General features: G+C 47.6%; 3 protein-coding genes across 4 annotated transcripts; all 3 read right to left on the reverse strand.

Annotated features, from left to right (window-relative positions):
• Window positions 1-771: 771 nt before the first annotated feature.
• LOC117426912 (short-chain specific acyl-CoA dehydrogenase, mitochondrial-like) lies at window positions 772-6410 on the reverse strand. Its single transcript, XM_034925520.2, has 10 exons — window positions 6150-6410; window positions 3991-4154; window positions 3594-3743; window positions 3268-3379; window positions 3002-3153; window positions 2488-2658; window positions 2209-2346; window positions 2016-2111; window positions 1683-1739; window positions 772-1391 (listed from the first exon to the last, which is right to left on the reverse strand). The coding sequence occupies exons 1-10, from the start codon at window positions 6178-6180 to the stop codon at window positions 1239-1241; spliced, it is 1224 nt and encodes a 407-aa protein (XP_034781411.1). The 5' UTR covers window positions 6181-6410; the 3' UTR covers window positions 772-1238.
• Window positions 6411-6813: 403 nt separating this feature from the next.
• LOC117973368 (protein unc-119 homolog B-like) lies at window positions 6814-14977 on the reverse strand. The gene is made up of 5 exons (XM_034925522.2): window positions 14588-14977; window positions 11400-11513; window positions 10819-10930; window positions 10379-10551; window positions 6814-10061 (listed from the first exon to the last, which is right to left on the reverse strand). The coding sequence occupies exons 1-5, from the start codon at window positions 14862-14864 to the stop codon at window positions 9949-9951; spliced, it is 789 nt and encodes a 262-aa protein (XP_034781413.2). The 5' UTR covers window positions 14865-14977; the 3' UTR covers window positions 6814-9948.
• Window positions 14978-16329: 1352 nt separating this feature from the next.
• On the reverse strand, window positions 16330-26716 carry LOC117426157 (malectin-like). 2 transcript variants are annotated; one of them, XM_059032878.1, is made up of 6 exons: window positions 25571-26716; window positions 22725-22903; window positions 21214-21390; window positions 20898-20955; window positions 20106-20339; window positions 16330-17128 (listed from the first exon to the last, which is right to left on the reverse strand). In XM_059032878.1, exons 1-5 carry the CDS (start codon window positions 25752-25754, stop codon window positions 20107-20109), a joined length of 831 nt encoding a protein of 276 aa, XP_058888861.1. In that variant the 5' UTR covers window positions 25755-26716; the 3' UTR covers window positions 16330-17128; window position 20106. The 2 variants fall into 2 exon arrangements, with proteins under 2 accessions (XP_058888861.1, XP_058888860.1); XM_059032877.1 differs by having other exon boundaries at window positions 16330-19533; window positions 25571-26715.
• Window positions 26717-27753: the final 1037 nt, after the last annotated feature.

Genomic DNA, 27753 nt, shown 5'->3' on the forward strand with positions numbered 1-27753 from the left:
ATTCCACAAAGTTATGACAGCATCTTTAAAATCAATGTGGTAGCTCACTGGTAACCAATGTAAGGGCCGAAGCACTGAAGTAATGTGTTGAGAACAACCAGTGTGAGAAATGAGAGAAATACATGGAAGCGCTTCTCCCTGAACCCAAGTTGTTTCATAATATTAAAGCTGTTCTGAAAACTCGGGCCTCTATCTCTGTTACTACCACATGCAGCCTTTCCACCTGCCAGCTGAAGCCATCAGTGCAAGCACTTGGGAAGTCATGCTTTTTAAACAGCCAGTCTCTGGACCAATACCATTTTTGTTTTTTGCTGGTACCGTAAATGCTGCTACGCAGAGGAGTTAAACAATGCTGCAATGCACAGTGAAATCTATTTCATTAGGCTGACAATGTGAAGTGCTGCTTTGTTTCAGACCTGAGGGGGACATGCAGATATTTCAGTGAGTTGCAGAGTTCTCACTTCCACTATTCTGTATGTTTAACAACTGCCTACCTGCTGCTCTTCATAGTCTAATGAAGTGCCTGGCCCGGGAACAATTATTTGTAGCTCTTCTAGTAAATGCAAAACGAATGTTTTATTTAAGATCTTGTGATTTCCCTTCTAGTTAAAACTTGAAAGATAAAATACCCAAGAAACAGCCCCACCTGACCAAATACTTAATGAAATTAAAAACTAAAAATGCTTCTCTTCTAAACAAATACAGTTCTTTTAGTGATACCTTGTTTTTCCCCCCATAAACGTTGCATAACTCTGCAGCAGACCAGGAAACTTATTAAATATCATTATTTTATTGAATCATTTTTACAAAAAAAATGTGCGTGTGTGTATACATATGAGGTAATGTGCATAACAACTCAACCTGGCTTTGCAGAAAAATATATTTACACAAAAATAGAAGATTGTTACTAAAACTTGAGCTGTACAGTGTTTTAAAAAGACACTACCTTGCATCCATACTGCACTTGTCATGACATTGATTAGACACAATCTGGCAGCCGCTCTAGCTGTGGTAGTCCTTGAGGATCTGGTTAGAGATTCAAACCTCCTCCCAGTCCTGCTCTAGCTGTGGTAGTCCTTGAGGACCTGGTTAGAGACTCAAACCCCCTCCCCATCCTGCTCTAGCAGCGGTAGTCCTTGAGGACCTGGTTAGAGACTCAAACCCCCTCCCAGTCCTGCTCTAGAAGCGGTAGTCCTTGAGGACCTGGTTAGAGACTCAAACCTCCTCCCCGTCCTGCTCTAGCAGCGGTAGTCCTTGAGGACCTGGTTCGCGATGACCAGTCGCTGGATCTCGCTCGTGCCCTCGTAGATTTCCGTGATGCGCGCGTCCCGGTAGTGTCTCTCTGCCGGCATGTCCGTCACGTAACCCATTCCCCCGAGAACCTGGATCGCCTGCACATTAAACAAAACCAGGACTCAAACAAATCTCAAACTATTTTTGGGCAGTATATTTATGTGATTTTTATGAACGTATTTAAATCAATAGGTGGCAAATCCTCTGACATTTACAGAACTAAATAGAACATATCTGAAATATGCAGCCAGCGTAATAGATCATGTATGTTCTTTATTGGCTGTGGTATGTACTGCACACACACACACACACACAAGAAAACAGAAAGCCCTGGTCCTTCTCATCACTGTGCTGGCGAGGGAGAGGGTGGAGCACCTTCTGTTTCTTACCTGGTGTGAGATGAGTGTGGCAGCTTCAGAGGCAGCCAGCTTCGCCATCGCAGCTTCCTGAGGAGAAAGGAAACACGATCTATAATAGAGAATATCAACAGCCAGAACTGTGAATCACGCCATGGATGTGAATCACTCCCATCGATATCGTGATACTGTTTGAGGAAATGTATCTACGGAAGACTTTCTCAATTATTGAGGATGTTGAGAATGGCTTCTAGCCCAAACGTTCACAGAATTGTATACGTGTCAGAACACAAACTAGCTCTGCCTCCCGTCCTGGTTTTGTACTATTGAAATAACCAGGTGCTAGGGTAGGGGTAGGCTGGCTACCTTGGTGTAGGGCTTCCCATTGTCCTTCAGCATGGCAGCTCTCCAGGTCAGTAGCCGAGCGCCCTCCAGAGCTAGGGCCATGTCTGCCAGCTTGAACTACGAGAGACAAAGAGGGAGGGAGGATGAGGAATTGAAGAGGGTCTGGTTGGGATCCACTCTGAGTCGCATCTACTGTGGCACTGAATAGCCTTACCTGGATGCCCTGCAGCTTGCTGATGGGAGCCCCGAAGGCCGTCCTCTTCTCTGCGTAGTCGACGGCGCAGTCCAGCGCGGCCTGAGCGATCCCCAGAGCCTGGGCAGCAATGCCGACTCGCCCGCTGTCCAGGGTCTGCTGCAGGGGGAGAGAGAGAGGGGTTAGGGACGCTGTGCTGCCGGTGGACCCTACCATCTTTACTACATCGATTTATTGAAACACTTCATTCCGGGACAGACCGGTATTTCTAAAGCTCCCCCACCCTGTCTCCCCTGTTACCATGGCGATCTTGAAGCCCATGCCAGGCTGTCCCAGCAGGTTCCCGCGGGGGACGCGGCAGTCCTCGAAGATCAGGTTGGCCGTGGACGAGGCGCGGATCCCCAGCTTGTCCTCCTTCTTACCCAGAGAGAGGCCGGGGGTGGGCATGGGCACCAGGAACGCACTGATACCCTGAGAGAGAGAGAGGGGAAAGTGTGAGAGAGGGATAGACGTACTTCAAAGCCATAAAAGTGGCGAATGAGAACAACGTTCATCCTGTAATACTGATAAAAGCAACATCCACCGCACCTCTCAACACACACACACAGAGCACCCCCCCAAACCCAGCACTGAAGTGTTAGGGTTCCATCTAGTGGCTGCAGGTAGAAGTCACGCTGTGGGTGTCCTTTATCCAGAACATTAAACACTGGTTGGGGGCACAGCCACCTGCTGTTTCTCAGAGATCTTGTTCCCCCCTGCGTGTGTGTTTGTTGTGCAGTACCCCCGTGTGTGTGTGTTGGGGGGGCGCAGTCACCTTGTGTTTCAGCGCCTTGTCCGTTGTTGCGAAGACGACGGTGGCGGAGGCGTCCCAGCTGTTTGTGATCCAGGCCTTGGTTCCGTTCAGCACCCAGTGATCCCCCTCCAGCCGAGCCACTGTGGAGGCAGCGCCAGCATCACTGCCATTCCCTGAGAGAGTGGGAGAGGGAGGGTTAGAAACCAGCCTGGCACCCCCATCACTGCTTCCTGGGAGAGGGAGGAGGACGGAGAGATAAAGACACCCCCCATCCCCAGCCCTCTTACCTGGCTCGCTGAGGGCAAAGCAGCCCACCTTCTCCCCCGTGGTGAAGGGGGTGATCCACTGCTGTTTCTGCTCCTCAGAACCGAACTTCAGCACCGGACCAAGGTACAGAGACTGAGGGGAGAGGGTCACAGTGAACACACATAATTTCACATTCACAGCTCACTCATACAATCACAGACGCAGACGCACACACAGTCACAGTCACAGCTCACTCACACGATCACAGACGCAGACGCACACACAGTCAAGTCAGAGCTCACTCACACAATCACAGACGCAGACGCACACAGTGCCAGTCACAGCTCACACAGGCACGCAGACCCACGTTGTTGACGCTCATGACCACCCCAGTGGAGGCACAGCCGCGGCTGATCTCTTCCACTCCAATGGCGTACGCCAGGTAATCCAGCCCTGCGCCCCCAAACTGCTCCGGCACCTCCACCGCCATCAGCCCCATGGCCCCCATCTTCCGCACCTGCACAGGGGGCACAGCTGTTACACCTTGAACAAGGAGCCCCGAGATCTCAACACCCGCTCCCCAGAGCATTCAATAAAAACAAAAACAACACATTTCTCATTAGATCCCAGAGCTACAAAGTGAAGGATTGCAGTAAACGTACATGATCAAGGAATTGTATTGTTTTGTGGAAAATGAACATAATGCGGGTCACTGCATCTTTATTCCAATCTCCCCTCCCCTCTCCTCTCCCCCCTGCCCTCACCTGCTCGGCTGGGTAGCGGTGCTCCTTGTCCAGCTGGGCAGCGATGGGACACAGCTCTCTGTCAGCGAAGTCCCTGCACGTTTGCCGCAACATCTCATGGGTCTCGGGCAGCTCAGCCATCTGATAGACTGTGTGGAGCCGCCGCAGGGAGCCTGGGAGCAGGGCTGAGGAGAGAGACAGAGAGGGAGACAGGAGTTAACAAGGGAGGGGGTGAGGGGAGCAGGGCTGAGGAGAGAGACAGAGAGGGAGACAGGAGTTAACGAGAGAGGGGGTGAGGGGAGCAGGGCTGAGGAGAGAGACAGAGAGGGAGACAGGAGTTAACGAGAGAGGGGGTGAGGGGAGCAGGGCTGAGGAGAGAGACAGAGAGGGAGACAGGAGTTAACGAGAGAGGGGGTGAGGGGAGCAGGACTGAGGAGAGAGACAGAGAGGGAGACAGGAGTTAACAAGGGAGGGGGTGAGGGGAGCAGGGCTGAGGAGAGAGACAGAGAGGGAGACAGGAGTTAACAAGAGAGGGGGTGAGGGGAGCAGGGCTGAGGAGAGAGACAGAGAGGGAGACAGGAGTTAACAAGGGACGGGGTGAGGGGAGCAGGGCTGAGGAGAGAGACAGAGAGGGAGACAGGAGTTAACGAGAGAGGGGGTGAGGGGAGCAGGGCTGAGGAGAGAGGCAGATGGGGAGAGGGGAGAGAGGGGTTAAATGTGTAAATCTGGCTAAGTAGGTGACGGGTCACACAGGCTGCATTCTGTTAGCCAGAGCCTGCTGCTGTCTGTCAGTCTGTCTGACGTCACACACAGATTCTAGAGAAAACTGTCTGGGGATTTTTTTTTTTTTTTTGTATTATTTTACAGCTCATTAAATGATGTGTGTGAATCATTTTCACATCAAATGAACCATTAAGAGTAAACACCCATATAAACAGTATTCCATTTATTAATGTCTGATGTCATTGATATTAACCTTATTGTAACCCTATGCATCACTTAGCACGGATTTCGTCCATCACATTTGTTTAAATAATTGATGTATTTTACATTGCGTTCCCAAGGCTGTTCACAGCTTCACTGTAGACAGTCTTGAACAAAGAAGACTATGTGGGAATCTCATTCAAGTATTCACAATTCTACAAGGTATTGACAATGTCGACCCAGGGGGCTTTTTCGACCTGAAAAAAGAAACAAGGACCAGAGGTCACAAACAGAGATTAGATGAAGGGGTATTCAGAACAGAAAATAGGAGGCACTTTTATACACAGAGAATTGTGGGAGTCTCAAACCAACTCCCCAGTAACGTTGTTGAAGCTGACACCCTGGGATCCTTCAAGAAACTGCTTAGAGATCTAGGAAGAATAAGCTACTAACAACCAAGCGAGCGAGATGGGCCGAATGGCCTCCTCTCGTTTGTAACCCTTCGTATGTTGTTATGATAAGATGTCGTTCGCCTCCGCTAACAAGGGGGCTGCAGTAGTTTTAGTGGTTAGTTGCATTCGGGTTAGCAGGTCACTCGTGACCTCTGCATCGTCTCTGTGGTTCAGAACCGCAGCACAGCATCCCGCAGTAACTTTTCAAAGCTGCGCACATTTCTGTGGGTGGAGTGGAGTGACGTCACGCAGTCTCCGCGAGTCTGTGCAGAACTGCGCTATAAAAACACGAGCAGTCACACGGTTACAGTGACTGCCGTGCTCTTTGCACTGTGAACCACGCCACTGATAACAAGCACGTCCGCTCTTCATGTTACTCTGCAGAAACTTTAATAGCACCGCATTGAGACGGACATCCATTCCGACCAGTACAGTAATTCATGCAAAAAAAAAAAAAGTTATCTATCTGATTTATACTTTCGCGGCATATATATATTGAATTACTTTATATAGCTACTGAAACACAACTGTACACATGCATGCATTATTATATATTAACTATTGACATGTTTCATAATGTTACAGTGCAAACGCTGCTCGCTACCTCCTCCCCGTTTATTATTCAATAATATAGTTCATGTAAGAACACACCGCTGTCATGACTGATATTAATATTTCACACCGCCCGTTCCATGCAACGCTGCGCATTCACGTTATATATTACACCCTGATTCCGTTTACAAGAACGATGTTCTAATGAATGTATCAGATATTATTATTATTATTATTATTATTATTTCTGACCTTTCCGCGCACAGAGGAGCAGTGCCGCCATCTTTAAAAGTGCAGAAGTTGACGTGCGTCTCTAAGGACTGTTTCCGCTTCCGTCAAGCGTTGCCCGTTTCAGGAAAGGAAGTTCTGCTCGCAAGGACAGCGCTGTCACCTGGCTCAGCATGAGGACCGCATTCATTTATGGTACGAGTTTCAATGGAAAAAACAAACCACCATCCTCAAGAGCGTAACCCAGCCGCCATTCACAAATCACAGAGCTGAGGACATTGTTTTAAAAGCTTCGTCCAGCAGAGGGAACTGTAGCCCCACACAGAAACAATTCCACGCGGGACAGTGCAGGATATGGTATATCACGAAGTTACGTCACTCATTTATAGCATTCTATTCAGGGGCAGTGGGTGCTTGTTAAGGTTGCTTGAATAATACATTATTTGTGTTTTTATTTTCATTGTGCAACACAAAGTACAAGGTATCTATAACTGTAACTGAACAGGATGTGCGAATGAGACTAATGTGGCCTATGAACAGAACAGACATGTCCCGTTTTCAAGTCAGTACTGTGCAGAATGTCTTCAGGGGTTAGTGAAGCATCCTTCAGACCCCCTCCCTGTGTTTATGAGGTTTACAGAGTCCACTTCTACATGCTCTGTAACAGAGAGGACCCACACTAGGACTCTGAAAATCAAAAGTTCTCTTTATTACTGTTCGTGTGACAAAATAACATTTTATACAAACACCTAAAACATGAACCGACAGGAATGTTACAAAATACAGAACTTTTTTTTTTTTTTTTTTTTTAACCCCAAAGGCCCAGACACAACGGTGAGTTAATGTAATTCCACGTTCTTTAAAAAAAAAAAAAAAAATACACTGCCGCCTTACTCAAAATAACACCAAACCACCCTTTCCTAAAGCATGCCGCCAAAAATATATGAGAAAACTTGTCGTCTCCTTTTTCTTTAAGAATCACATGAAAAAATAAATGCACTTTGTACAGACTATGTCTGCTCTACGAGTTCCACAAGATGCTTAGAAACAGACGCCCCCCGAAAGTGTTTCAATAGGACCATCGTCGCAGGAACGAGGGCAGCACCCCGCTATTTACAGAGATGATGGGGTGACTGGCAGTTACTGAGCTGTTTAGGGACCCCAGGCAGGCAACACCTCTCTCTCCAATACAGCTCAAAACATTCTAGCAGTGCCATTATTTACTGTGAAGTACCATCCTGCCCACGAATTAAAACAGGTATTCCTGTAGTCCCAGCTTGCATGTGTTCTAAGTACGGATGAGCACAGATATAAAATAACTAAACGCAGGCATTAGAAGCCTTCCTAAATCCGGATGCTATTTATGCAGCCGACGGGGTTCCTAGGGTTAAAAAACAAACAAACAAAAAAATGACACAAACTATAAGAGCACCTTCACAATGTTGGTTTAGGCATTTGGTCTTTGAACTAACACAGCGTGCTCTTGGGTCTGTCTGACAATGAAGATATTTACATAATGGTAGCCTTATATACAGAAGAGGGGGCTCCGTCCTCCCCCATGCTGGGGGGTGAGGACAGGTTCACTCCTGCAGCAGCTTTTGGATAGCTGATCTACTTTCACACAAGGGCAATAGCTTGAGGTCAAACTCTCTAAGGTGTTAAAAGGTAATAAAAAAAACACTCCCACTTCCAGCTTGTTCAAATTCGTATTTCTTTTTTTTCCTGCCTTGTCTTTTCATCCACGCCGCTCACAATACGATACACTCAGAAGCCCAGTTTTCTGTGCTGCCGCTAACGCACGGGTAACTAGCAGGTAGCGAGCAGTGACAGCAGCTACACAAGCAGAGTGCTGTCCATCCAGAGACAGTGAAGCAGCACAGGAGAGGCCACAATGAATCTGTCCCGTACACTGCAGCAGGGTCCCACACAGTTTAAAGCTCATGATTAACAAGACTGAAAGTGCTCTTCATGTCAGGGGCAGATGACTGCCTCTCAACAGCTTACCAGCACCTGGCATGTGTGTGTGTGTGTGTGTGTGTGTGTGTGTGTGCACATGTACGTGTACGTGTGGCACCGCTGTAAGAATTGAACATTTGTTACCCTGGATAAGCAGGTAATCAATATCAAAGCTACTGGCAAGCCCAACACCGTGTGCTTTAGTGCTGACCTATCTTGCCTTGCCGTCAGTCTGATATCAATGACTGACGGGTGTAACAAGTGTAACTTTCACATGGAGCAGCGGTGCTGTGGAGGGGGATGTGAACATTCAGCCATTAACTGCAAAATTATTTTTATGAAAATAGGACAGTGGCCTCCAATGGGTTACATTAAATAGGACAGTGGGCTCCAATGGCAATTGCTGAGGTCTCCTCTCAGTGCAGGCACACTGTAGCACCCGCCTCTCCCAAGTAACCCACCGCAAATGGAAAAAACAGATACAGCAGCGTCAGTGCTTGCTGTCAAGACATCAACATTGCATTCAGCGACAAAGAAAAAAAAAAAAAAACAGGAAATAACCTCATCAACACCAAATGTAAACACAGACAAAAGAAAGTCTGCAATCACTTAAACAAAATTGAAAAAGCACAAGATATTCCAGTTTAAAAGTTCATACAAGGAACAAACTTCAATTTCTTCAAAATTATTACAAGAAACAAAAACGTACCGCAGACAGCAACTATAAATAGCATATTGTAACTTATTTTTTTTGTTAGTTTTTTTAAATATTAAACCGCAGTCCATCAACATGTGTTAATCTGTATCAATTCCACTGTAGTTAGACTGCAGCTGTTTTCCCAGGTGGACGGGCCCCATCACCCTTACACCCCCTCACACTCCCAGGTTGAGAGAACGCAGTGTTCTGGTACTGCTGCGGCTTGTCAACCGCCACTTACAGCAGCTGCTATGAATGAAAAGAAAACAACGGATTGTAATTAGTCGTGGCTGTTTAAATGGCTACCTCACACTTCACTGAGTTAGCATGAAAACCCAGGCAGTGTGAGCGGACCTGCTCATCTCACTCACATGCACAGGCAGAGTGAAGCGACGGAGGAGGCAGTCTGATCAAAACACTGAGATCCAGGGATTGGGCGGCAGTGAGCACAGCTGCTGGACCTGCTAACTCTTCAGGTCGTCATCCAGTCAGTAAAACCGGGTAGTACTTGTGGAGGGGGAAGAAAAAAATAAAATAAAACAAGACATCTGTTAAGAGGGTGCTTTAGAGGCGGATTCCAGCAGCGAGACAGAGCCACACTGAGATTCATCACGAAGAGTCATCACCACAGCTGATTTTAATAACAGGATGCTGCTCTCGCAACAACTTCCTCTTCCATGTACACAGATTCAGAGTGCAACAGGGAAATGCCAAAGCGCCTTCATTTCACACATGGCTAACAGAAATATGTTAAAGTGACATCGCAGCTGAATAAAACTTCTAGAATCACACGTCTGGTAACTGATTAACTATGACTGCACAACCAAGGGCTTCTATAAACTCTTAAAAAGGTGAACCAAGATCCCCCGGGGGCCGTGTCTGGTACTGGCTGGCTGAGGGGGAGCTGCTGTGTTCTCACTGCTACTGCTCGGACACTGCTGGTTTAGATCATTTCCAGCCACTGCAGAACCACAATCCTGGGTCCTTTTGGGGGAGAGGGAGGATGGCACCAGGCTTCCTGCAGAATCGGAGCTGAGGGAGGGAGGGAGCAGGGAGTCCACAAGGTTGTCAGCGGGAGAGCAGTCTGGAATGGCTTGCGTGGAGGCTGGGAGCTTGTTTACATTGGAGTCTGGCTGTTGGAAGAGCCACTGCACTTGTAGCCAGCCCTGGCTACTGGCCCCCATTGTAAGCGTAGTCTGCCTTGTTGTGCATTATCAGTTTGTTATCCACGAAGTAGAAGCTGTCCGATCTGGTCTCGTAAGGGTGCTCCACCATTAGGCGAACTGAAAGAGACGGAGAGAGAGCAGGGACACTAGACATTAATACCCCAGTCTCATACCCTAATACTGTCGCTACTAAGTCTTTTTGTTAGCTGTCTGCCCCTAAAGAAACACATCAATAAAAATCGTGCGGGATCTACAAGATGTGCATTTATGATTTGACTTGGTAAACGTTCCTTTCTAAAGTGTATGTCGTTGTTTCTATCTGTATGTATAATGTTCTGGAAGCGTGTTCTATCGAATGTCAATATTTAGTATTCACAGGCACACTAATAAAGCAGTGTTAAACTGAAGTGCAGTGGGAGAGCACACACACGTACTCTGGTCCTCTGGGAGCTGTGGGAACTCGTAGATGTGTTCGCAGGTGTTGCGGCTGTTGGGAATGCAGAATCCGAAGTCAAAGTCAAAGTTCTTCAGCAGGTGCTCCCGGAAATAGTGACGCTCAATCATCCGGAAGCTGTTCACAGGCCGGTCTCCCACAGTGAACTCCACCCTGAGGAGAGGCACAGTGTCGTCAGGGTGAAACACACACACACACAATAGATAAGCACTACAGAAACAGAAACACACGCAGACTACAAATGGCATGCCTACATTCTACATAAAAAAAGAAGAGAGGAGACAATAGAGGTAAACAAAAAAAAATTAAAGTTCACCCTGGAAATCAGTCAAAGTGGTGTCAGTTCAGAGTGACAGACAGACAGACAGACAGACAGACAGACAATCAGCCCTGTGTCCCCCACAAGGAAGCATCACTCACGTGGCTCCGACGGTCCGCAGCCTCAGGAAGGCGGGGGTGAACTGGTACCGAACGAAGCGGCCGGCACTCGAGTCTGCACCTCCATTCTCCTCCTCATCCTCCTCCTCCAGATCTGAAAACACAGGCAGGAAGGCAGGGCTCAGACTCAACTGCACTGGAGCGGAGGCGCCCTTACAGTACAGAGGAAGAGATACATCGCTGGGGATACTTTACACTACAGGGTGCTGCTTTAACCAAACTGAGACATGGCAAAGTACAGTACATTATTATACACACACACACACACAAACATCACGTTCGCACTGCCTGCACAGACTAGCGTGTAAGCGTCCAGTCTGTGATTTTCTAAGACTCTTGTTATTAAGCAACAACATAATTCTGGATAATCTGAAAGGACTGAGAATGTGGGACACACAGCAGGCTCCCCATCTCTATGGACACATGTGAATGCACTGCGCATTGCATCTGGTGCAGTAGAAGACAGCAGAAAATGAAACACTGTGTTTAATCCCTCTGTGTGTCTGTGGGAGTTTAAATGCATGAGTTTCTCTCTTAATCCCGGTCTCCCACCCCTCACATACCTGAACTGGGAGGCTTGGCAATTTCAAACAGGACCGTCCCCGTTTCCAAATCTCGGATCTTAAACCGAGTGAAGTCAATGTTGTAAATGTTGTCCTCCGGCTTACATAAATAATCTGAAATCGAATCAGAAGAAAAATAAAACAATAAATAAATAAATAAATAAATATCTTGTCACTGCTGTGCTGAGAATCCTGTGGTGCGGCTGCAGCCATGGAAGCGGTTTCCCTCGCCAGGTCCCTGATTAAACTCAGACACAGCAGAGTGGAGGAGAGCAGGAAAGCTGCGGGTGGCGATTACACCAAGGCTTACTCCATGGCTACATTTATGCAATTAAACGCGGTTCAGTCGTGAGGCACAAGCTAATGATGATGACGCCTTTCCCTTCTCTGAACTGTGCTCTCACTCTACCTGCGCAGAGAATGCTTTACTAAACTATCCTCGGCTCAGGCTGCTCGTATGCTTTTGTGAAATGAGGTTCAGGCAGTGGAAAGAAAGCTCCGGTCTCAGGGGAGCAACATAGCCGAGAGGACTCTGGGCTTACAGGAGAAGAGCGAGACAGACAAGAATCTGCAAACAGAAAATAAATATAAAAGTGCTGAGAATTTGGGTAAATGGAATCTAGGATGGGCAAGGCTTGAAAATCTCAGGCAATTCATTTCTGCGTATTAAAACAGAACACAAATCCAAGATAAAATATTAAAGAAAAAAAAAAAAAAAAAAGCAGCAGCTAACCTATACTGAAAATGGTCCGCACTCAGCTGGGTTTGAAAATAACCCTGGGTGTATAGATCAGTACTACAGGTGGAGCAGGAGAAACTGCACTGGAATCAACAACTGTCTCATTATCAACCCCAAATCTGCACAGAAACCTGTTTGTGGGGTTTACGGTGAGAGAACACTGATGCTCATAACAAGGGCACTGGCCTCAGTATGTGGGGGAGTCGTCCGCTTGGCTCTCATGTTACACCCAGGTGTCCTTGGCACTCTCTACTTCACAGCACAAAAAGCCATTATGTAAGATTTTCCTCCAGCGTGGAATCAGGCTTGTTTCCTAAACAATCTCAAGAGGGAAACTCCCTTTAAAAGAACAGATTCAGCAGAAAGCAGATCTGAAAAGCTGAACCACACAGACCGCCTTTCATACTGCTGAGAAGAGAGGCGTGGGAGGTCTGCTAACACTCACCATTCAGTCTGCTTAGCTCTACCCACCTGGTCACACTGTCACCCAAACCACTGACAAGTATCCCTTTATATCTGCAAGCATAATGCAGTCCTCTTTCTTGCATTTCATATGGTATATGCAGTTAACACAAAATACATTTAGGTGGAGATACTCGCCCCTTAGGGTTTAAACTGTACTTAAAATCCACAATTCATTGCCAAAGACACACACCTCTGTAGCCCATACATTTGCACAACCGTCTCGTGGTCTTAAAGAAAAGACATAAAACGTCCACTCAGTCACACCACTCAGTACCCAGTGACTGGCGCTCCAGGTCTCCTCACTGTTTCAGCCTCTAAATACCCCGCAGGGTTCCAATCCCCACACTCACTGACCCTGTGAGAGCCCTGCTGCTGGGTCAATGCAGGCCACAGTGCAGAGAGGCCAGCTTTTAAGAGCTAGCTGGAGATTACTGTAACCATCATGTGTCACATGAAGCATGGAGCAGCATGGAAACAGGAAAGCATTCTCAGAACAGATCAGAACTTCCACACACAGTGCTCCCTCGATGCCAGCAGGGAGGCACGGCTCCCATTCTCCCCACAATGGCACTGCTTGAGTTTGGAAGGGAGGTGTGGGGTTAGGGTCTTGGACAATGCAATATCCTCAAGCAATTTACCTGCAGGGTAATTCCACAGTAACTGATGCAACATCTAGAGAAAAACGAACCACACAGATCCTCTCACACTCACTGATCAACTACTAAAACGACAACAGATTTGAAACGCAAGCATCCGTGTTTAATGACCTGTAACCGATGGAACTTGATAAACACAGTTCTCACAATTTCAGGGGTGTGTTAACAGTGTATATGTCCTGTGCATTGCAAAACAACCTGACAGACATTCACACACATCGACACACAGGCTGTAGTCTCAGCATTTGCAGTTTGCATAGTTTTACTTCTCAGAAAATCTGCTGCTACTGAAAAAGGTTTTAATTGCCGATACTATTTTCTGCCCTGGTTATGCTTTCCCTTTTTCATGTGTGAAAGCTCTTCAGTGCAAAATCATCAGAAATGAAACAAGTCTGAGGGTAGCGTGACTCTCTCTCGGGGTGATTGAAATTGCCAGGCCAGCTGAAGGCACACACTGCGTGTGAAGATGCTGAAAGTAAGAGACTTATTCAACAAGACAAGGAAGCCTGTTCTATTGTTCTCTACACTGACATCATGACATAAAAACAGCTTGTGTTCTGATTTTTTTCAAATTCAAGTTAATTTGGTACTGAATGGGTTAATGGATAAAGCAGGGACACAGAAAGAGATCCTTGCACCAGCACAGGACCCAATTATCAAACTCTAGTAAAGATTTGGAGTGTGGTGCAACGGGCAAACTTGGAACATCAACAGGTTTTGTATTGTGTATACTACAGATACAGTATACAGCTAAACAGTGGGGAGGAATGTCCATATCTAAAATCTCACAAACTAATAACTCATCCATTACTGTAAAATGTTAAAAGCATAACATTTATAAAACCTTTTTTTTTTGTCTGAGGCAACTGGTGTCATTTATAACCACCTACTGATGCAAGCAGGAGCAGCAGCAGCCTGTAGTCTGCAGCGCACAAGGTGGGGGTGCAGTGGAGAGGAGGTAGGGGAAAACTGTGACTTCAGCTGCAGCTACTTCTGAAGAAATGTAAACAAACTGGCCTGTTAACACAGACTGCGCAGAAGGCTTAAAAACTACAGAGTAAAAAAAAAAGAATAGTACAGGCATCAAGGAATTTGATCTCACTGTAAAACTGATCGTGATGAGAACCGGACACTACAACTGCAAGCACACCGCATTCATCTATGTTCTCTCTGACTCACTCAGTTTATAAGCAAACCTACATCGACAGGCGGCGACGCGGACTCGACTGTCGCCGTGTGTCTGTGTGTGTTTTGCCAACTCCCTACTCTTTCTCTCCCTCACCCGTCTCGTTAAACATGTTTTTGTTCATTATCGTGTAGTTATTTACCGCGGGTGACGGCCCGGAGCCCCAGCACCTCATCGGGGGTGATGTCTCGTCCCAGTGCCCTCAGCTCTTCCTCCGTTACCAGCCGCCTGTCTGCCGCCACGGCCGTGGGGTTTCGGCGTGATTTGAGCCGCTTGAGGACTCCGCCGCCGGTTTTTCTCTCCCGGACGGGTGCGGTGGGTGCGGTGGCTGCGGTGGGGACCGGGTCGACTCGACTGCCCGGCTCCGTGGCAAGTCCCGGGTCCGAATTGGGTTCAGTTCGGGGTTTCGAGCCGCTCATCCTCCCGCTCTATCGGCGAACTGCTGCAAGATGGCTTCCTGTCTCTATGGAGAGGGAGGGGCGGGATCTTACCCCACTGCACTCTCTATTGGCTCGGACCCGCCAGCCGTTTCCATAGTTACCATAACATTGCCGCTACCTGCAGTGTGTTTACTAGCAAAAAAAGCTGACCGTGAGGTTATCCACTTTGAACCATTTTATTTTTTAGTTAGGAGTTTTTCTGAAATATACACGAAGACACTGCAATTCAGACGTGCTGATGCGTGATATTTTAACTAAAGGGGTGACAGCGAAATACGGGTTGTTTACCCACACACAACAACAACAACCTGCGCTGAGATCCCCTAACCGCTCAGCGCTCCTTGAGAACGGTTTCCAGTCCGACTGGTTTTGACCAGTAGCTTCCAGTTCCTCCCGGCTTCTTCCCTGTGTCACCACATCCCTCCCGTAGCCCGCACACTGTGGCTCTAATGCTCCCGCGGTGAACGCTTTACGCATGGCTGTTCACTAATCAGACAGATGACTAGTGCTTCCCGGGGGCAGCTCTGTTCTGGTGCATCATCCGTAACCATCAGCTAGGGCTACTATATTTAGAAACACTAAAAGACACCGAACAAGTTCAGTGACTTTCTCAAGGTTTGTCTTTGAACTTATCACGTGTGTTTATGTTCTGCTGTGCCTGCTTCCCCGCAAGCCTCCTTTCTAGCTGCTAGTGAAGCTACTTGTTCTCACTCTGTTAAAACTGATTTTTTTTTTCTAATTAATTCAAGAGCAACAGGTGTAGGATGGTCGTGGCTTGTCATGTTTCTCGCTATCTCTCTCTTTTCAAGAGTCCGAATCTAGTGACTGCAGTACAACTAACACAGTAAAGTAAGCGCTTGCATGCAAGCCAGCTGGATACACGCGTGCAGTGAACGGGTTTCTCAGTAAGATGGGATCAATAGATTGAAAGAGCTCTTGACTGTTCACATGCTCTCATTATAACAGCGAGCTGGTCTGTAGGCTGGAGTTGATTGTTTTTTTGTTACTAATTGTCAATTCCCTCCAACCCCAGCCCCCAGCCCCAGAATGGAAACCCGGGAAACAACTGTGGAACAGCGAGACTCGATTTGATTGGTCAGTAGGAGTTGTGTGACAAGTTGCAAGCAGCGTGTAGCTTATGGAAGGGTGGCATGAACACCAGGTATAATGAACGCTTCAACACACACCCATGAAAACATTCCTTTTTTATTCAGGAGACGTGTTCTCACATAAATGTTAAGAAAAAAACAAAAAAAAAACATGCACCCAAGTCATTTTACTTTTTAAAATTTTAATCTGTCTACGTTCCCATTTTATAATGGAGCTGGAATTGAACTGGAATTGAGCCCCACCCTGGTTCTAGGTTTGAGTAGCAGGGTTCTAGACTGTTCTAGCACTCCGTGTAGGTGGTGAGAGGTTGAAAACAAATGCAGACTGCAGACAGTTAAAGCACACGTGCATGTATTCAAGACATAAAGGCATCTTTTTATGAACAATGGACTCATGTAAAAATGGATTGACATTTTGTTTTTGTAACACACTGCTAATAAAAAATAAAAAAGGTCACCACAGTGCAAAATTAACACCAAAAACAGCATAACCCCTCAAACCCAAGATCCTGAGAGAAAATAAAATAATAATGTTAATAAAAATTAACAAAAAAGCTAATCGTTTTTTTTGTTTGTTTTTTTTTTTTTTAATTAAACATTTCAAAGTAATAATGGAGACATTTACAGTAGCCAGCATCCGCAGCGTGATTATCAGCCTGGTTAATAATCTGTGGCTGGCTGACAGGAGAGACAACATGGCAGCATTTCTTTGGGAAAAAAGCACTTTCTGAAAAAATGTGATTAAAGCACTGATTAAAAGCAAAAAATGACAAATACTCCTATTGTGCCAAAACAAACAAACAAAAATTGTTTCAAAGCGGCATTTTTTTGTAATCAACAGCTACAGTGTAAACAGGTGATCTGGGCACAGTCAGTCAGGGCAGTGAATGGAGTTCACATTCAGGAACGACAGGCACCCAATAGCTGAGAAACAACAGCCAATGGCACGCTGTGTGGGCGTGTGCTAATCTGGAGACTGTCTCTGCACTGGGGACCTTCCAGGGGACCCAAACCGACACCAGTCAGAGGCTGCTGGGAACTGCTACAATCTATCTGTATGTGCGCCAGCACAGGATTCGTTCTTTCTTCCCTGAACATTACAGGTCCTGAATCCCAATCACCCAACCACTAACCCTGTGAAATAAGGGACAGAATTCATCTTAAAAATAAATTAATGCAACTCAAACATTGAAAAGAAGGATGAACATCATCACAACTGTTCTTCAAAGCTCCTTCAGGATAATAAATACATCTTGCCCAAGCTGCAGGTAACATTTCTTAATTTTTACCATCCGTTATTTATTTTATTTTTATTTGAAAAGGTGTCTGCCTCCTCAACCTCTCTAAATCCTGAGCTCTCTCACCGTTCCCAATTCCTCTCTGAAGAGAGGGCTCCTGCAAACTAAACCACTGGATCAGGCAAAAAAAACCCCAAAAACAGCAGATCTGTGTCCGCCCCTCGCACACACACACAGCAGATCTGTGTCCGTCCCTCGCATACACACACACAGCAGATCTGTGTCCGCCCCTCGCACACACACACACACAGCAGATCTGTGTCCGTCCCTCGCACACACACACACAGCAGATCTGTGTCCGCCCCTCGCACACACACACAGCAGATCTGTGTCCGCCCCTCGCACACACAGACCCACAGTCAAGCAGGACCGACACAGCTACACAAACAGCATGTCTGGCTACATTGATTATATTACAGGAGGTGGACAAACTAAAATACATGCCACCGACACAGCAGGTCTGTTTAAAACCTTTGTACCGGACAGCAGCAGGGCGAGCCGTGCGGTAGAAACCAGTGTTTTGGAGATTGTAGTGCACAACGCAGTACTGAGATGTATAACCCGCATGTGCAGGCTGCAACTCGATTTAACATGCTTAAAAACACAAGCACCCACCTAGGAAACATTCCTTCATTAATGACATGACATTTCAATTATTATTATTTATTATTTAAAAAAAAATCTAAAAAAAAAAAAGTGAAGTATTCTGTATGCGGGAGAATGAGGGAATTCCCAAGTCAAATATTAAGATTTATTTACAGTACCGTTTGCAACCCAATGTGAGAGAAAAAAAAAAAACCATCACCAAGTTCCTTGCATAAAAATAAAATCAAAAATAAAGAAAAGCGCCCAAATGGACAGGGAGTCTGGAGCAACTGCAGTGTGGTCTGCAAGGCAGGCAGGCAGGCAGGCAGGCAGGGAGGCAGGGATGGAAGGTGGGGAGGCACAGCCCCTTGCAATAAAGAGGAGATTGGCACGACTGGAGCAAGGCTTAGCTCTGGGGGAGCAGCCATGGGATGACGGATTAAGGCTGTCCACAGTCTAGGGGAGGAGGTGGCTGCTCCACAGCAAGGTGCTGTATGCATGCATGTATTCTAGACCCAATACAGATTGACAGTCTATTCTATATCAAAGCACATACCCGACAGCTTGCAACCGTACCATACGTAACTGGGATAAACATCTCCAGTTCAAAGGTTGCACGCGGGTGTGGGGGCAGACTAGCCTCTTGCACCCCCTAGAGGCAGGGAGGGGCAGTACTTGGGCTAGGCTGGCAATGCAGCCCCTGGAAAGACCCTGGTTGAGGTTAAGGCTTCTAGGCAGACGCAGGGTCCGAACAACCCAGGAAACTCACTCGGTTTGGATAACGGGGTGTTTGGCGATAATCAAGGTCTCTTTGTATGTCGTCGTTCTGTATGGCAAGAGGCGGGCTGGGAGGTAGGGTGGGCTTGGAATCTAGAGTTGTGGCTACTCAACAGCAGCTGTTTGTGTACACTGCAGTATTACTGCGGTGTTTTAGACACAGCACACCCTTCCATTTCCATTTCCAAAAAGGCAATTGTTACCTTACTACTACAGGCAGAAAAGAAAATAAGACAAAAATAAATAAATAAAAAATAACTGTCATCCAGCACCTTTTCCACTTCCCAGGGTAATATACCTTGCAAGAGAGGGAGGAAAGGATGCAACAGAAGTAAAAAAAACAAAAACACTGAACGTCCTGTTAGTCCTTTAGCCTGAGGCTTTATCTTAACAACCCCCCCCCCCCCCCCCCCCCCAAGGTAGAGGCAGCCAATAGGATGCGTCGGAGCAGACAGCCTGCCCACCTCTGTACCAATCCGATTGAAGGGATAGTCCCCCAGTCTGCAGAGCAGGCAGGACCTCTTTCTTCAATGTCTCTCAGCTCCTCGATTCCATTCAGCAGGTGAAGAGCCAACGGAGACGCACAGGGGTCCACAAGCACTGTCCTGAAGGCATGGTGCTTTAGACAGCGTCCATCTCCACTGTATTCACAGCACATCATAACAGCACCATCAAGTCACTCTCATAGACACAGACCACACGCAGAAACGCACGCACACACACACACACACCCAGAAAGAAAGCATGTCTCCTCCCTCCAAGCAGACCCAGTCTGGAAACAGAACTGCAGTTCAGGTTCCTAGTCGGTGAAGCAGAGTAAGGACGCAGTCAGCTGAAGCATCACGGTGAAGGGGTCATTTTTCAATATCATGTTGTGAACTGTGTGTTAAAAAAAGACATGTAAAACTATGAGACAGGCCAGCGTGAAGTCAGTTTGAACACACACTCACACACACAGAGCAGCTCTACGGGTTTCTTCAGTGGTTGGGGTGGGGGGTTTAAAAGCAAGGTTATGTTAATTGGAGCACAGACACACACACACACACACACATTATTAATTAGAATCCATTCTTTTTAGCATGGGATCCTCTGCTTGTGTTCCATACGTCACCCCGTGCAGGACTGTGCAGCACTGACACACCCAGCACGGGACTGACACACTGCACCCCACCGGCTTCAACAAGGCAAAGCAACACTGAGGGGAGGGGAGGGAGACACACCCACACGCTGAGACACACGCTGACACACCCACAGAGAGACACACACCCACACACCTGTCCCCAGCTCTTCAAACCTCTGCTTCCATGCTGTAGCTCTACGCCAACAGGTTTTCCTTTTGTTTTGATTTTCTTGTTCTCTCACTATATATTTCCTCTCCCTCTCCCTCTCTCTCTGGGGGCCCTGCTGTGCCCCCCCTCCTCCCTCCTGCCCAGTCCGCCCCCCATTCCCACCTCACAGACGGCAGAGACAGAACAGCGTGGGGATGAAGACTCCGAACGACACGAGGATGGGGAACATGAGGCTGCTGTTGTCGGCTGCGTAGGGGTTGGGGGTGCGGGGGCCGGACTGGACACGGTGCTTGGCGGCCGGCGTCTTCTTCCCCTCCCCTCCTTCCTCATACTCCTCCTCCTCCTCCTCTTCCTCCTTCTTCTCCAGGCCCGGGTGAGGCTGCAGCTTGGGCACGTCTGCAAGAAGACAGACAGACAGACAGACGCTCAGACATCACACCCAGGGAGAGGCACGGGATCACAGAGAACGACCCGCAGGCTGAACACCGACACACTGCCTCAGGTTTGTATTGTGCCTTCACACTATTGTTGGCACACATTGGTGCTGATGCATAGTGTTGTGTGCCAGGACAGGTAGGCAGCAGTTTCAGTGCCCGTGGTAAGGATGACCAAGGTCTAGAACATGAACATCGTGGGACAGACTGTGCTGGGATCACTCAATTATCTTCTCCCTCATCGTTTGCTGGCCTGAGACGGTCAAGATGCTGGTGCTGCATTTCATTCACGTAAGGAGGGTGCTCGCTGGTCTTACGATTTTAAAAGCCGAGTTTAATTCTAAACATCTGGTTTTCGAAGATCCTGCTCAATAAGGACTGATCTCAGCTGAGGAACAGTGCTGATCAGTGTCTTTGAAACCAGAGAGGAATTCCAGAATGAAAAAGAAAAAGGAGAATCCTATAGCAATTGAGTCCCAGTTTCCCCAGCAGCCCTCCTCTCTAATTCCCAGTTACTCACCTTCCAGGGTTCCCTTCATGACGTAGAGCCCGCACACCTTGGGGTTGTCGTAGTAACCCTGCAGACAGACAGACAGACAGAGGTTGCTCAGTGGCACTGAATAATTTTGTGTATGCAATAAAACACTAACACCTTGCATTTGTTTAAAGGAGGGAAAAAAGCAGGGCTTTAAAATGAATGTATTGCCTCTCACTAGCATAACCAGAGTGAAAGCATATCGAAGTGTAATAAAGCACAGTGAAAACATGGCAAAGCAGAGGTCAGCACTGCAAAGCACACAGAGGTATGGCCAATGGCCCATGCGCGAGGGACTGACCTTTACGAACTCCACGGTGAGCTTGCCGTTGAAGGTGGACACCTCTCCGTTGACGCTCAGCTTGCCCTTGACGATGCTGAAGGGGACGATCTCGTCGTGGGCAGTGCTGTGCCCCACCTTATCAAAGATATCCAGGTCCTTCACCACAAAGTGACTGTTGAGCTTCACATCAAACACCTGTGCAGCGAGGGAGAGAGGGAGGGAGGGAGCGAGGAAGAGAGGGAGCGAGGGAGGGAGAGAGGGAGGGAGAGAGGGAGGGAGAGAGGGAGGGAGAGGGAGAGAGGGTTGGGAAACACAGTCTGAATCAACAGGAGCCATAATGGTTTAAACCATAACTATCAAACACTCAATAACGTGAAGTTAAAAAACCTTCATGAAGTCTTTTTCAATGTCTTCATTTCTTAATCTGAAGTTCCATCTTAATGCAAGCCACTGGAATTCAACACTGCAGGGATGGAAGTAAGACTCACATTGCACAGCAATGTGATCCACTCCTGGTTTTGCTAAGAGTTTGTATAGATAACAAGCTCAGGGTTTGTTCTCTCACAGACCTCAGCACTGCTATGCAACAGGAATTGTATTTACATGCCTGTAGTATGAACATGCTTATTATTATTTGTTGTTGGGGAGGAGGGAAAAAATAAAAAATAAATCTGACAAGAATTTAAACAAGAGCCTGTGTGTCTGCAGTGCTGAAGTGTGTGAGAGAAGAACAAACCCTACAAGATGAAACTGAGGAGTGTCTGCAGAGACGAGCAGCGAGCGTGAATTATTTAAACCCGCTTTCATTGCATCCTGCAGCCTCTGGGTCTTCAGTGCTGTGGCAATGCATCTACAGCCTCACTGACGTTACCCAAAGCTACACAACAACGAGCAGACATCTCTCACCTGGGCCGGTCACCATCAACAATACAATAAAAAAGAATGGCTGATTAAGTTAAATCTTCAGTAAAAGGTTGCTAAGCACGAAGATAATGTTTTGAAAAAACTGGACTAGGATAAACACTGACTGCACGCAAGGTTTCTTTGATAAGAACACAAGAAAACTTGACTATGCAGAGCTAGCATGCTGGGTTACAGCAGGCCTGTTTAATATGCCTTCAGCATTGCACTGCTACAGAAACACCGGGGTTTTGAAGTCTGGATCCACAGGCTCCCTAAATGCAGACCTGGAGGACAGAGCGTGTGCTTTTAAATAAGACTCCCAATGCATAGCTGTCTGATCCATTCCGGGTGTTGCCGTGAGCTTAAATCAGCCAAGGTGCTGTACATATCAGCAAGAGGTGTTCAGGAGGGTCTGGTCATGTTCAAATCGCGCTCAGCCCTTGCCCCTTGGAAACATCTTGCCTATTTTGTCTTGAGACTGCCTGACCATCTTTTTGGAGAGCGATGTTTTTTTTTCCCCAGAAGCAGTGAGATCTAGCCTTCTGGAGCGTAGCAAACCCTGGGATGAAGGAAAGCCGCTGACCAGCGAGAGCCGTCCGGCTGTGGCTGCTGCTCTCTGAGCCTACCTTCTGCTGGGACTGTGCGAAGTAAACCTCGGCGAACTTCAGCACCACCACGTAATCGCCCTCCTCGCGGATCGGCACCTCATAGCTGAAGGAGTCCTCGTTGTAGCGTTCCGTCTGGTACAGGATCTGATCCTCGGGGCTGGAGCGCAGGATCGGCAAACGCATCCCATAGTCCGAAGCTGCGGGGGGGGGGGGGGGGGGGGGGGGGGGTGAAGGGGAGAGTGGAGAGAGGAGGGAGGGAGGGAGGGGGAGAGTGGAGAGAGGAGGGAGGGAGGGAGGGACGAAAGGGGACAGGAAGGAAAAGGAGAGAAGCAATGAAGAGTCACAATCGCCTACATTTTTTTTTGCCACCCTTGTTTAAACACTATTTACGGCTGCTTCCTGAAATGTCATTTTTAACTCTGAAACAGCCCACGCTGTGTTTGCCACATGCTGTACAGCCCTGGTATTCAGCACTGCAACCAAAGTGAACACTTGACTGCAAATCAATCACCTCCCATCTCTGTGCCACTTACTGAAACACAGCTCACCCAATACTGTCCATCTGACGGGACTCCAGGCAGCATTTGCACAGTGTGGTGCGTTAGATACTGTTCCTTTATCCTGGCTAGCTCACTTTGCATTTGCAGGACGGGTGCAAGCATACTTCCGCATTACATTTTCTTGTTCAAAATAAACCCGTTCCTTGCTAAACATAACACTGCACCTGCTATTCAAAGCAGATGCAAATGTCCTGTGCAAACTGCAATCTCATGCATGTCTCAATGGAGCTGCATGCAAGGGGTTACGTTCTACACTCCTTCCCAGCTTCTCTACACATTCCTTCGTTATTTTTTTTGTGGCTCTGAACAATGGGAGGCTTTACTTAGGACCCACGGAGTGGAGATGTAAACCAAAGCATTAAACAAGGCTGCAGTTCGACTGTAAAAGAGTGAAGGTGTCAAATCCAGCTTATTCAAGGTCCTTTTGTCTTTTAAAACGCACAGCTTTATTAGCTTTGAGATAACGTAATCTACTACTGTAAAGAAATCATGCATGAGAGCTACAATATACTATCTGACCCTGTAAAGGGGACAGCTTGGGTTATTCTTGTGTTGGTATTTGGAGTATTGAATCTAAAGCCCCTTGTCCCTGCAGCCAGCCCCTTGCTCTCTGCAGCAGTGAGCTGGGTGTCCTTCCTCAGCTAATCCAGGCAAGGCAATGCTTTCTCTGCAGCAGCTGCAGTGAATTGTCACCAATCCCAGGATTTCTCTCCCTCTTCCCGTCACACCAGTTAGCTGGGTGGCACTGCAGGAGTGATTCAGTCTGCCTGTGCCAAAAGCAAACAGAGGGCAGGACAGAGGGGGCTTCGAATTTACTTCCTTTTTTATTATTTCTGATTAATTAACTAAATTAACCACTCCCTCCGAGACTATCTATTAGCAAAGCTTCTTCCCTCACACCATAAGGGTGCCCCCTCCAGACCAGGGCAGGCTTGAGGCAAGGGCACTGAACTGCTCCCTCACGCACTAAGAGAAAGGGTGCTCCCTCCAGCCCAGGTTGGATGGGAGGCTTGGAGACTGATCTGCTCCCTCCTTTAAGCTCACTTACGAAGGCAGTATCACATGCATCGTTCATTACTTCCTGGTTTCAAATCTGGGATCACAGCCACCCTGACACACGCAAACACACACAGCGTATTCGAAACACTAACAGGAAGTTAAAGCAAACAGAGGCCACAGTGTGGGAGCTGGCAGAAAGAACTCTGAGCTGAGCGTGTGTCTGTGTGTGTGCGTGTGTGTGCGTGTGTCTGTGTGCGTGTGTCTGTGTCTGTGTGTCTCAGTGTGTGTGTGTGTGTGTGTGCGCGTGTGTCTGTGTGCGTGTGTCTCAGTGTGTGTGTGTGTCTGTCTGTGCGCGTGTGTCTCAGCGTGTGTCTGTGTGTGCGTGTGTGTCTGTGTGGGCTCTGGTTTTGTGACGAAGCACAGTAAATGCACTCCCTCAAAGCAAAAGAGGAACTGTGTCAGGGCCTCACTCCTGCTCTCTGCATTGGTGTGAAATGTTATCAGCAACCGTTGAAGGCTCTTTAGATAGAGAACAATGAACTACAGTACAATTCGCAGCCCTCAAACCAACCTCCATTTCAGAAAGTGGCTAGACTAGAGAAACGGAGGGAGGGTGAGGAAGGGGCTTTTACACCCACACATTCATAGAGAATCCGAGCAAATTAAAGTTGCACACTCTTGTCTGTTTTAAAGGTTTTGAATTATTATTATTTATTATGTGTTTGTATTTGTCTACAGATTGATCACTAAGAGAAGGGAATGGTGCTTTCCTGCCAGCCTCTAAATATGCAGGCCAGCTGGGGAGAGGTATTGGCCTGGCTAATGCTCCCCCTCTCTGGACAGAATACCGGGTGAGATTTAGGCTGGGGGAGGATACGCCTGGAACGCCGGCTCTCTGCAGCAAACATGAACACGCCGATTAGCTGTCCAATGACCTTTAATTTCACTGCTTACTATCCGTCCTGCTGAGGGCTTTTCCGTGACCCTTTGAGGCACAGGGGGGCATGTCTGTCAAACACAGCGGATGCTGACTTTCTTATTTTTGCAAGGAGTTCGCCGGGTTTAAATTGCACTGACAGCTTGGATCAGTTTCCTCCTCGTGGTACCGCTCAAATTCTTGTATACCTTTTAAGGGGTTAAAACAGTCGAGTATCAGTAAGGCGCACGGGTGCTTCCCCGGCACAGTACTCATGCGCACAACATCAGAATTAGTGACACGTACAACAACAGAGGGTCGTGTATTCTAACATTACACTGCAGCTAGCTAACCCTCCGTCCCTTTTCTCGCACCCCAGGTACACTCACCTTTCCCGAGCTTCCCTTCCAGGGGGTCTTTCTTGTAATGGATCCCGTGGGTGTCCGTGTGCGCCTCTCCGCCGCAGTTAACCGCCCAGATGACCTGGTCTGCCAGGCTGGACAGCGCGCCACTGGCTCCGCAGAGAGCCAGCAGCCCGGATAACAGCAGCCAGCACCCGGCCGTCTGTCTCATCTTCCGCACCGGCCTGGCGATGTGTGGGGTGATGCAGCAGAGGGAGACCGGGGGGGGGAGGGGGGCAGCCGGTGGTCACGAATTCAATGTAATCTAAACCGTTTACAGAAAGCGCAGGCGGGTCAGTGCGACTCCGTGTGTATCTCCGGTGTCGCTCGAACTATACCCGTTGCTGCAATATTATCAATCTGCATGCAAAACGACGCAGCTTTTCATACATTACAAATGTTAATTAAAATAAATAAATAAATAAATAAGAAGTATTTATTTTGCAAAGTCCACCGCACGGGCTCCTATTTCTCTGACTGTGTTTATTTTTATTTTTTTTAATTAATAATATCTACGGTGCTTCAGTCAGGCCTCCGCGTTTGATTGCGTCTGCAGCAGGTTCATTGAGAGAGCCAACCTAACCCGGTGCCCTGCCGAGCGCAGCACGATTGATAGCGTGGAAGACCAATCAGGGAGGACTTTTGGGCGCTTCTCTAATATTAATGAGGCTGCGTGTTTATTCATGAGCCACGCTGTCCAATCCGAGTACAAAGCCGCGGAGGCCGGCGACACGTGGGATTCGAATTGGAACGAGTATGTTAATGAGGTCGTGGAAATCGACCAATCGGTTGCAGCGAAGGGCGGGGTTCTTTCCCAGACCGGGTTCGGTTGAGAGAGACCGCGGGCAGAATGCGGAAGGCGAGTGGATTTATTTACTGCAGGGGACGCAAAAAACGAACGAAACAGAACAGCTCCTGCTTGCGTGTCTGGATTGCTACCCGATTACCACATCCTCACGACCCGACTCCACTGAATTACTGAACCCGGCCGCAAGCGAAAGACGGTGCAACATCTTATTACTTCAGAGGGTGACTTTCTACCTGACAGTGAAACAGTCCGCCTTCTCGCCATCGTGTAACATAGAAACACGTAGTTTGTCATGTCATGACATCATATTTAAAATAACTGTAATACATGCATACAACGTAACTAGTAATTACTCTTTTTTTATGTTGACCTTGTCACCTGTCCACCCCTGCAATGAGAAAGTGGTATAGTCCAGGCTTGTCCAATCATCTTAATCCAGCGCAGCGTGCGTGCGGTGCAGTATGGGATTGAAAGGCACGCAGGAATGAAAATGTTTCCATAGCAACCGAGACGCCGAACAGGAAGCACTCGGATAGGTATTACAGGCAGTGGCATTTATTTTTTTCTATATATGTGTGTGTTTATAAATAGGATGAAACTGGAGGGAACGAGTGCACGCAGTTCAGAATCTAGACATGCAGAAATATTAGCCCTGGTAAAGAAAGCACGACCATTTTGTGATGTCTTTGCCATTGAGAGACTGCAAGCCATGCAGTAGCAGAAATAATCGAATGCTTTTAAAACGGAGGCCGCGTCCCATCATCTAGTTACTGGGGGTCCCTTTCTAAAATAATTCATATTGCTATCATTATAGACCTCCAGAGAAGACTGAAGCAGCGTATCGTCAGGTATGCAGCTCTGTAAACGAATCGTTATTCACATTTTTGTGTACCCACATTACCACCTTCGTTTTGCATGTGAAGCAGCAATTCCGCTTTCCTACCAGCAGAGGGAAGTCACCTCACACCGAGACACGAAGAAGCTGTTTGACAGGCTTGACAGACTTACAGAGGGGAGCAGTACATATGGAAATTAATTTTCTGGGCAATTTAATAACCTTCAGAGGTTCAGCAGCTCGGTCTCCATGGCTCAAGCCTGCCCCAGACTGGACCAGAGGAACAATGTCATTACATTTTTTTTCTCTCATATTTTTATTCTTGAATGTACTGTTTAAGATAACGCAGAAACGCGGTGTTGAGAATATTGTAAATCACCGTCTCTTGGACAGTGCGGGGAAGCGATCCCTGCTTGAACCACTGGGTGGCAGCAGCGCTTCACGACGAGAGGAGCAGAGCCAGCGGTTCCGGATGATCTTACCTGTCAGGTTCGCCAGCATGGTGTTGTGACAGGAATCACCTTGAGT

The sequence above is a fragment of the Acipenser ruthenus genome, chromosome 11, assembly GCF_902713425.1.
Source record: "Acipenser ruthenus chromosome 11, fAciRut3.2 maternal haplotype, whole genome shotgun sequence".
Taxonomy (NCBI): domain Eukaryota; kingdom Metazoa; phylum Chordata; class Actinopteri; order Acipenseriformes; family Acipenseridae; genus Acipenser; species Acipenser ruthenus.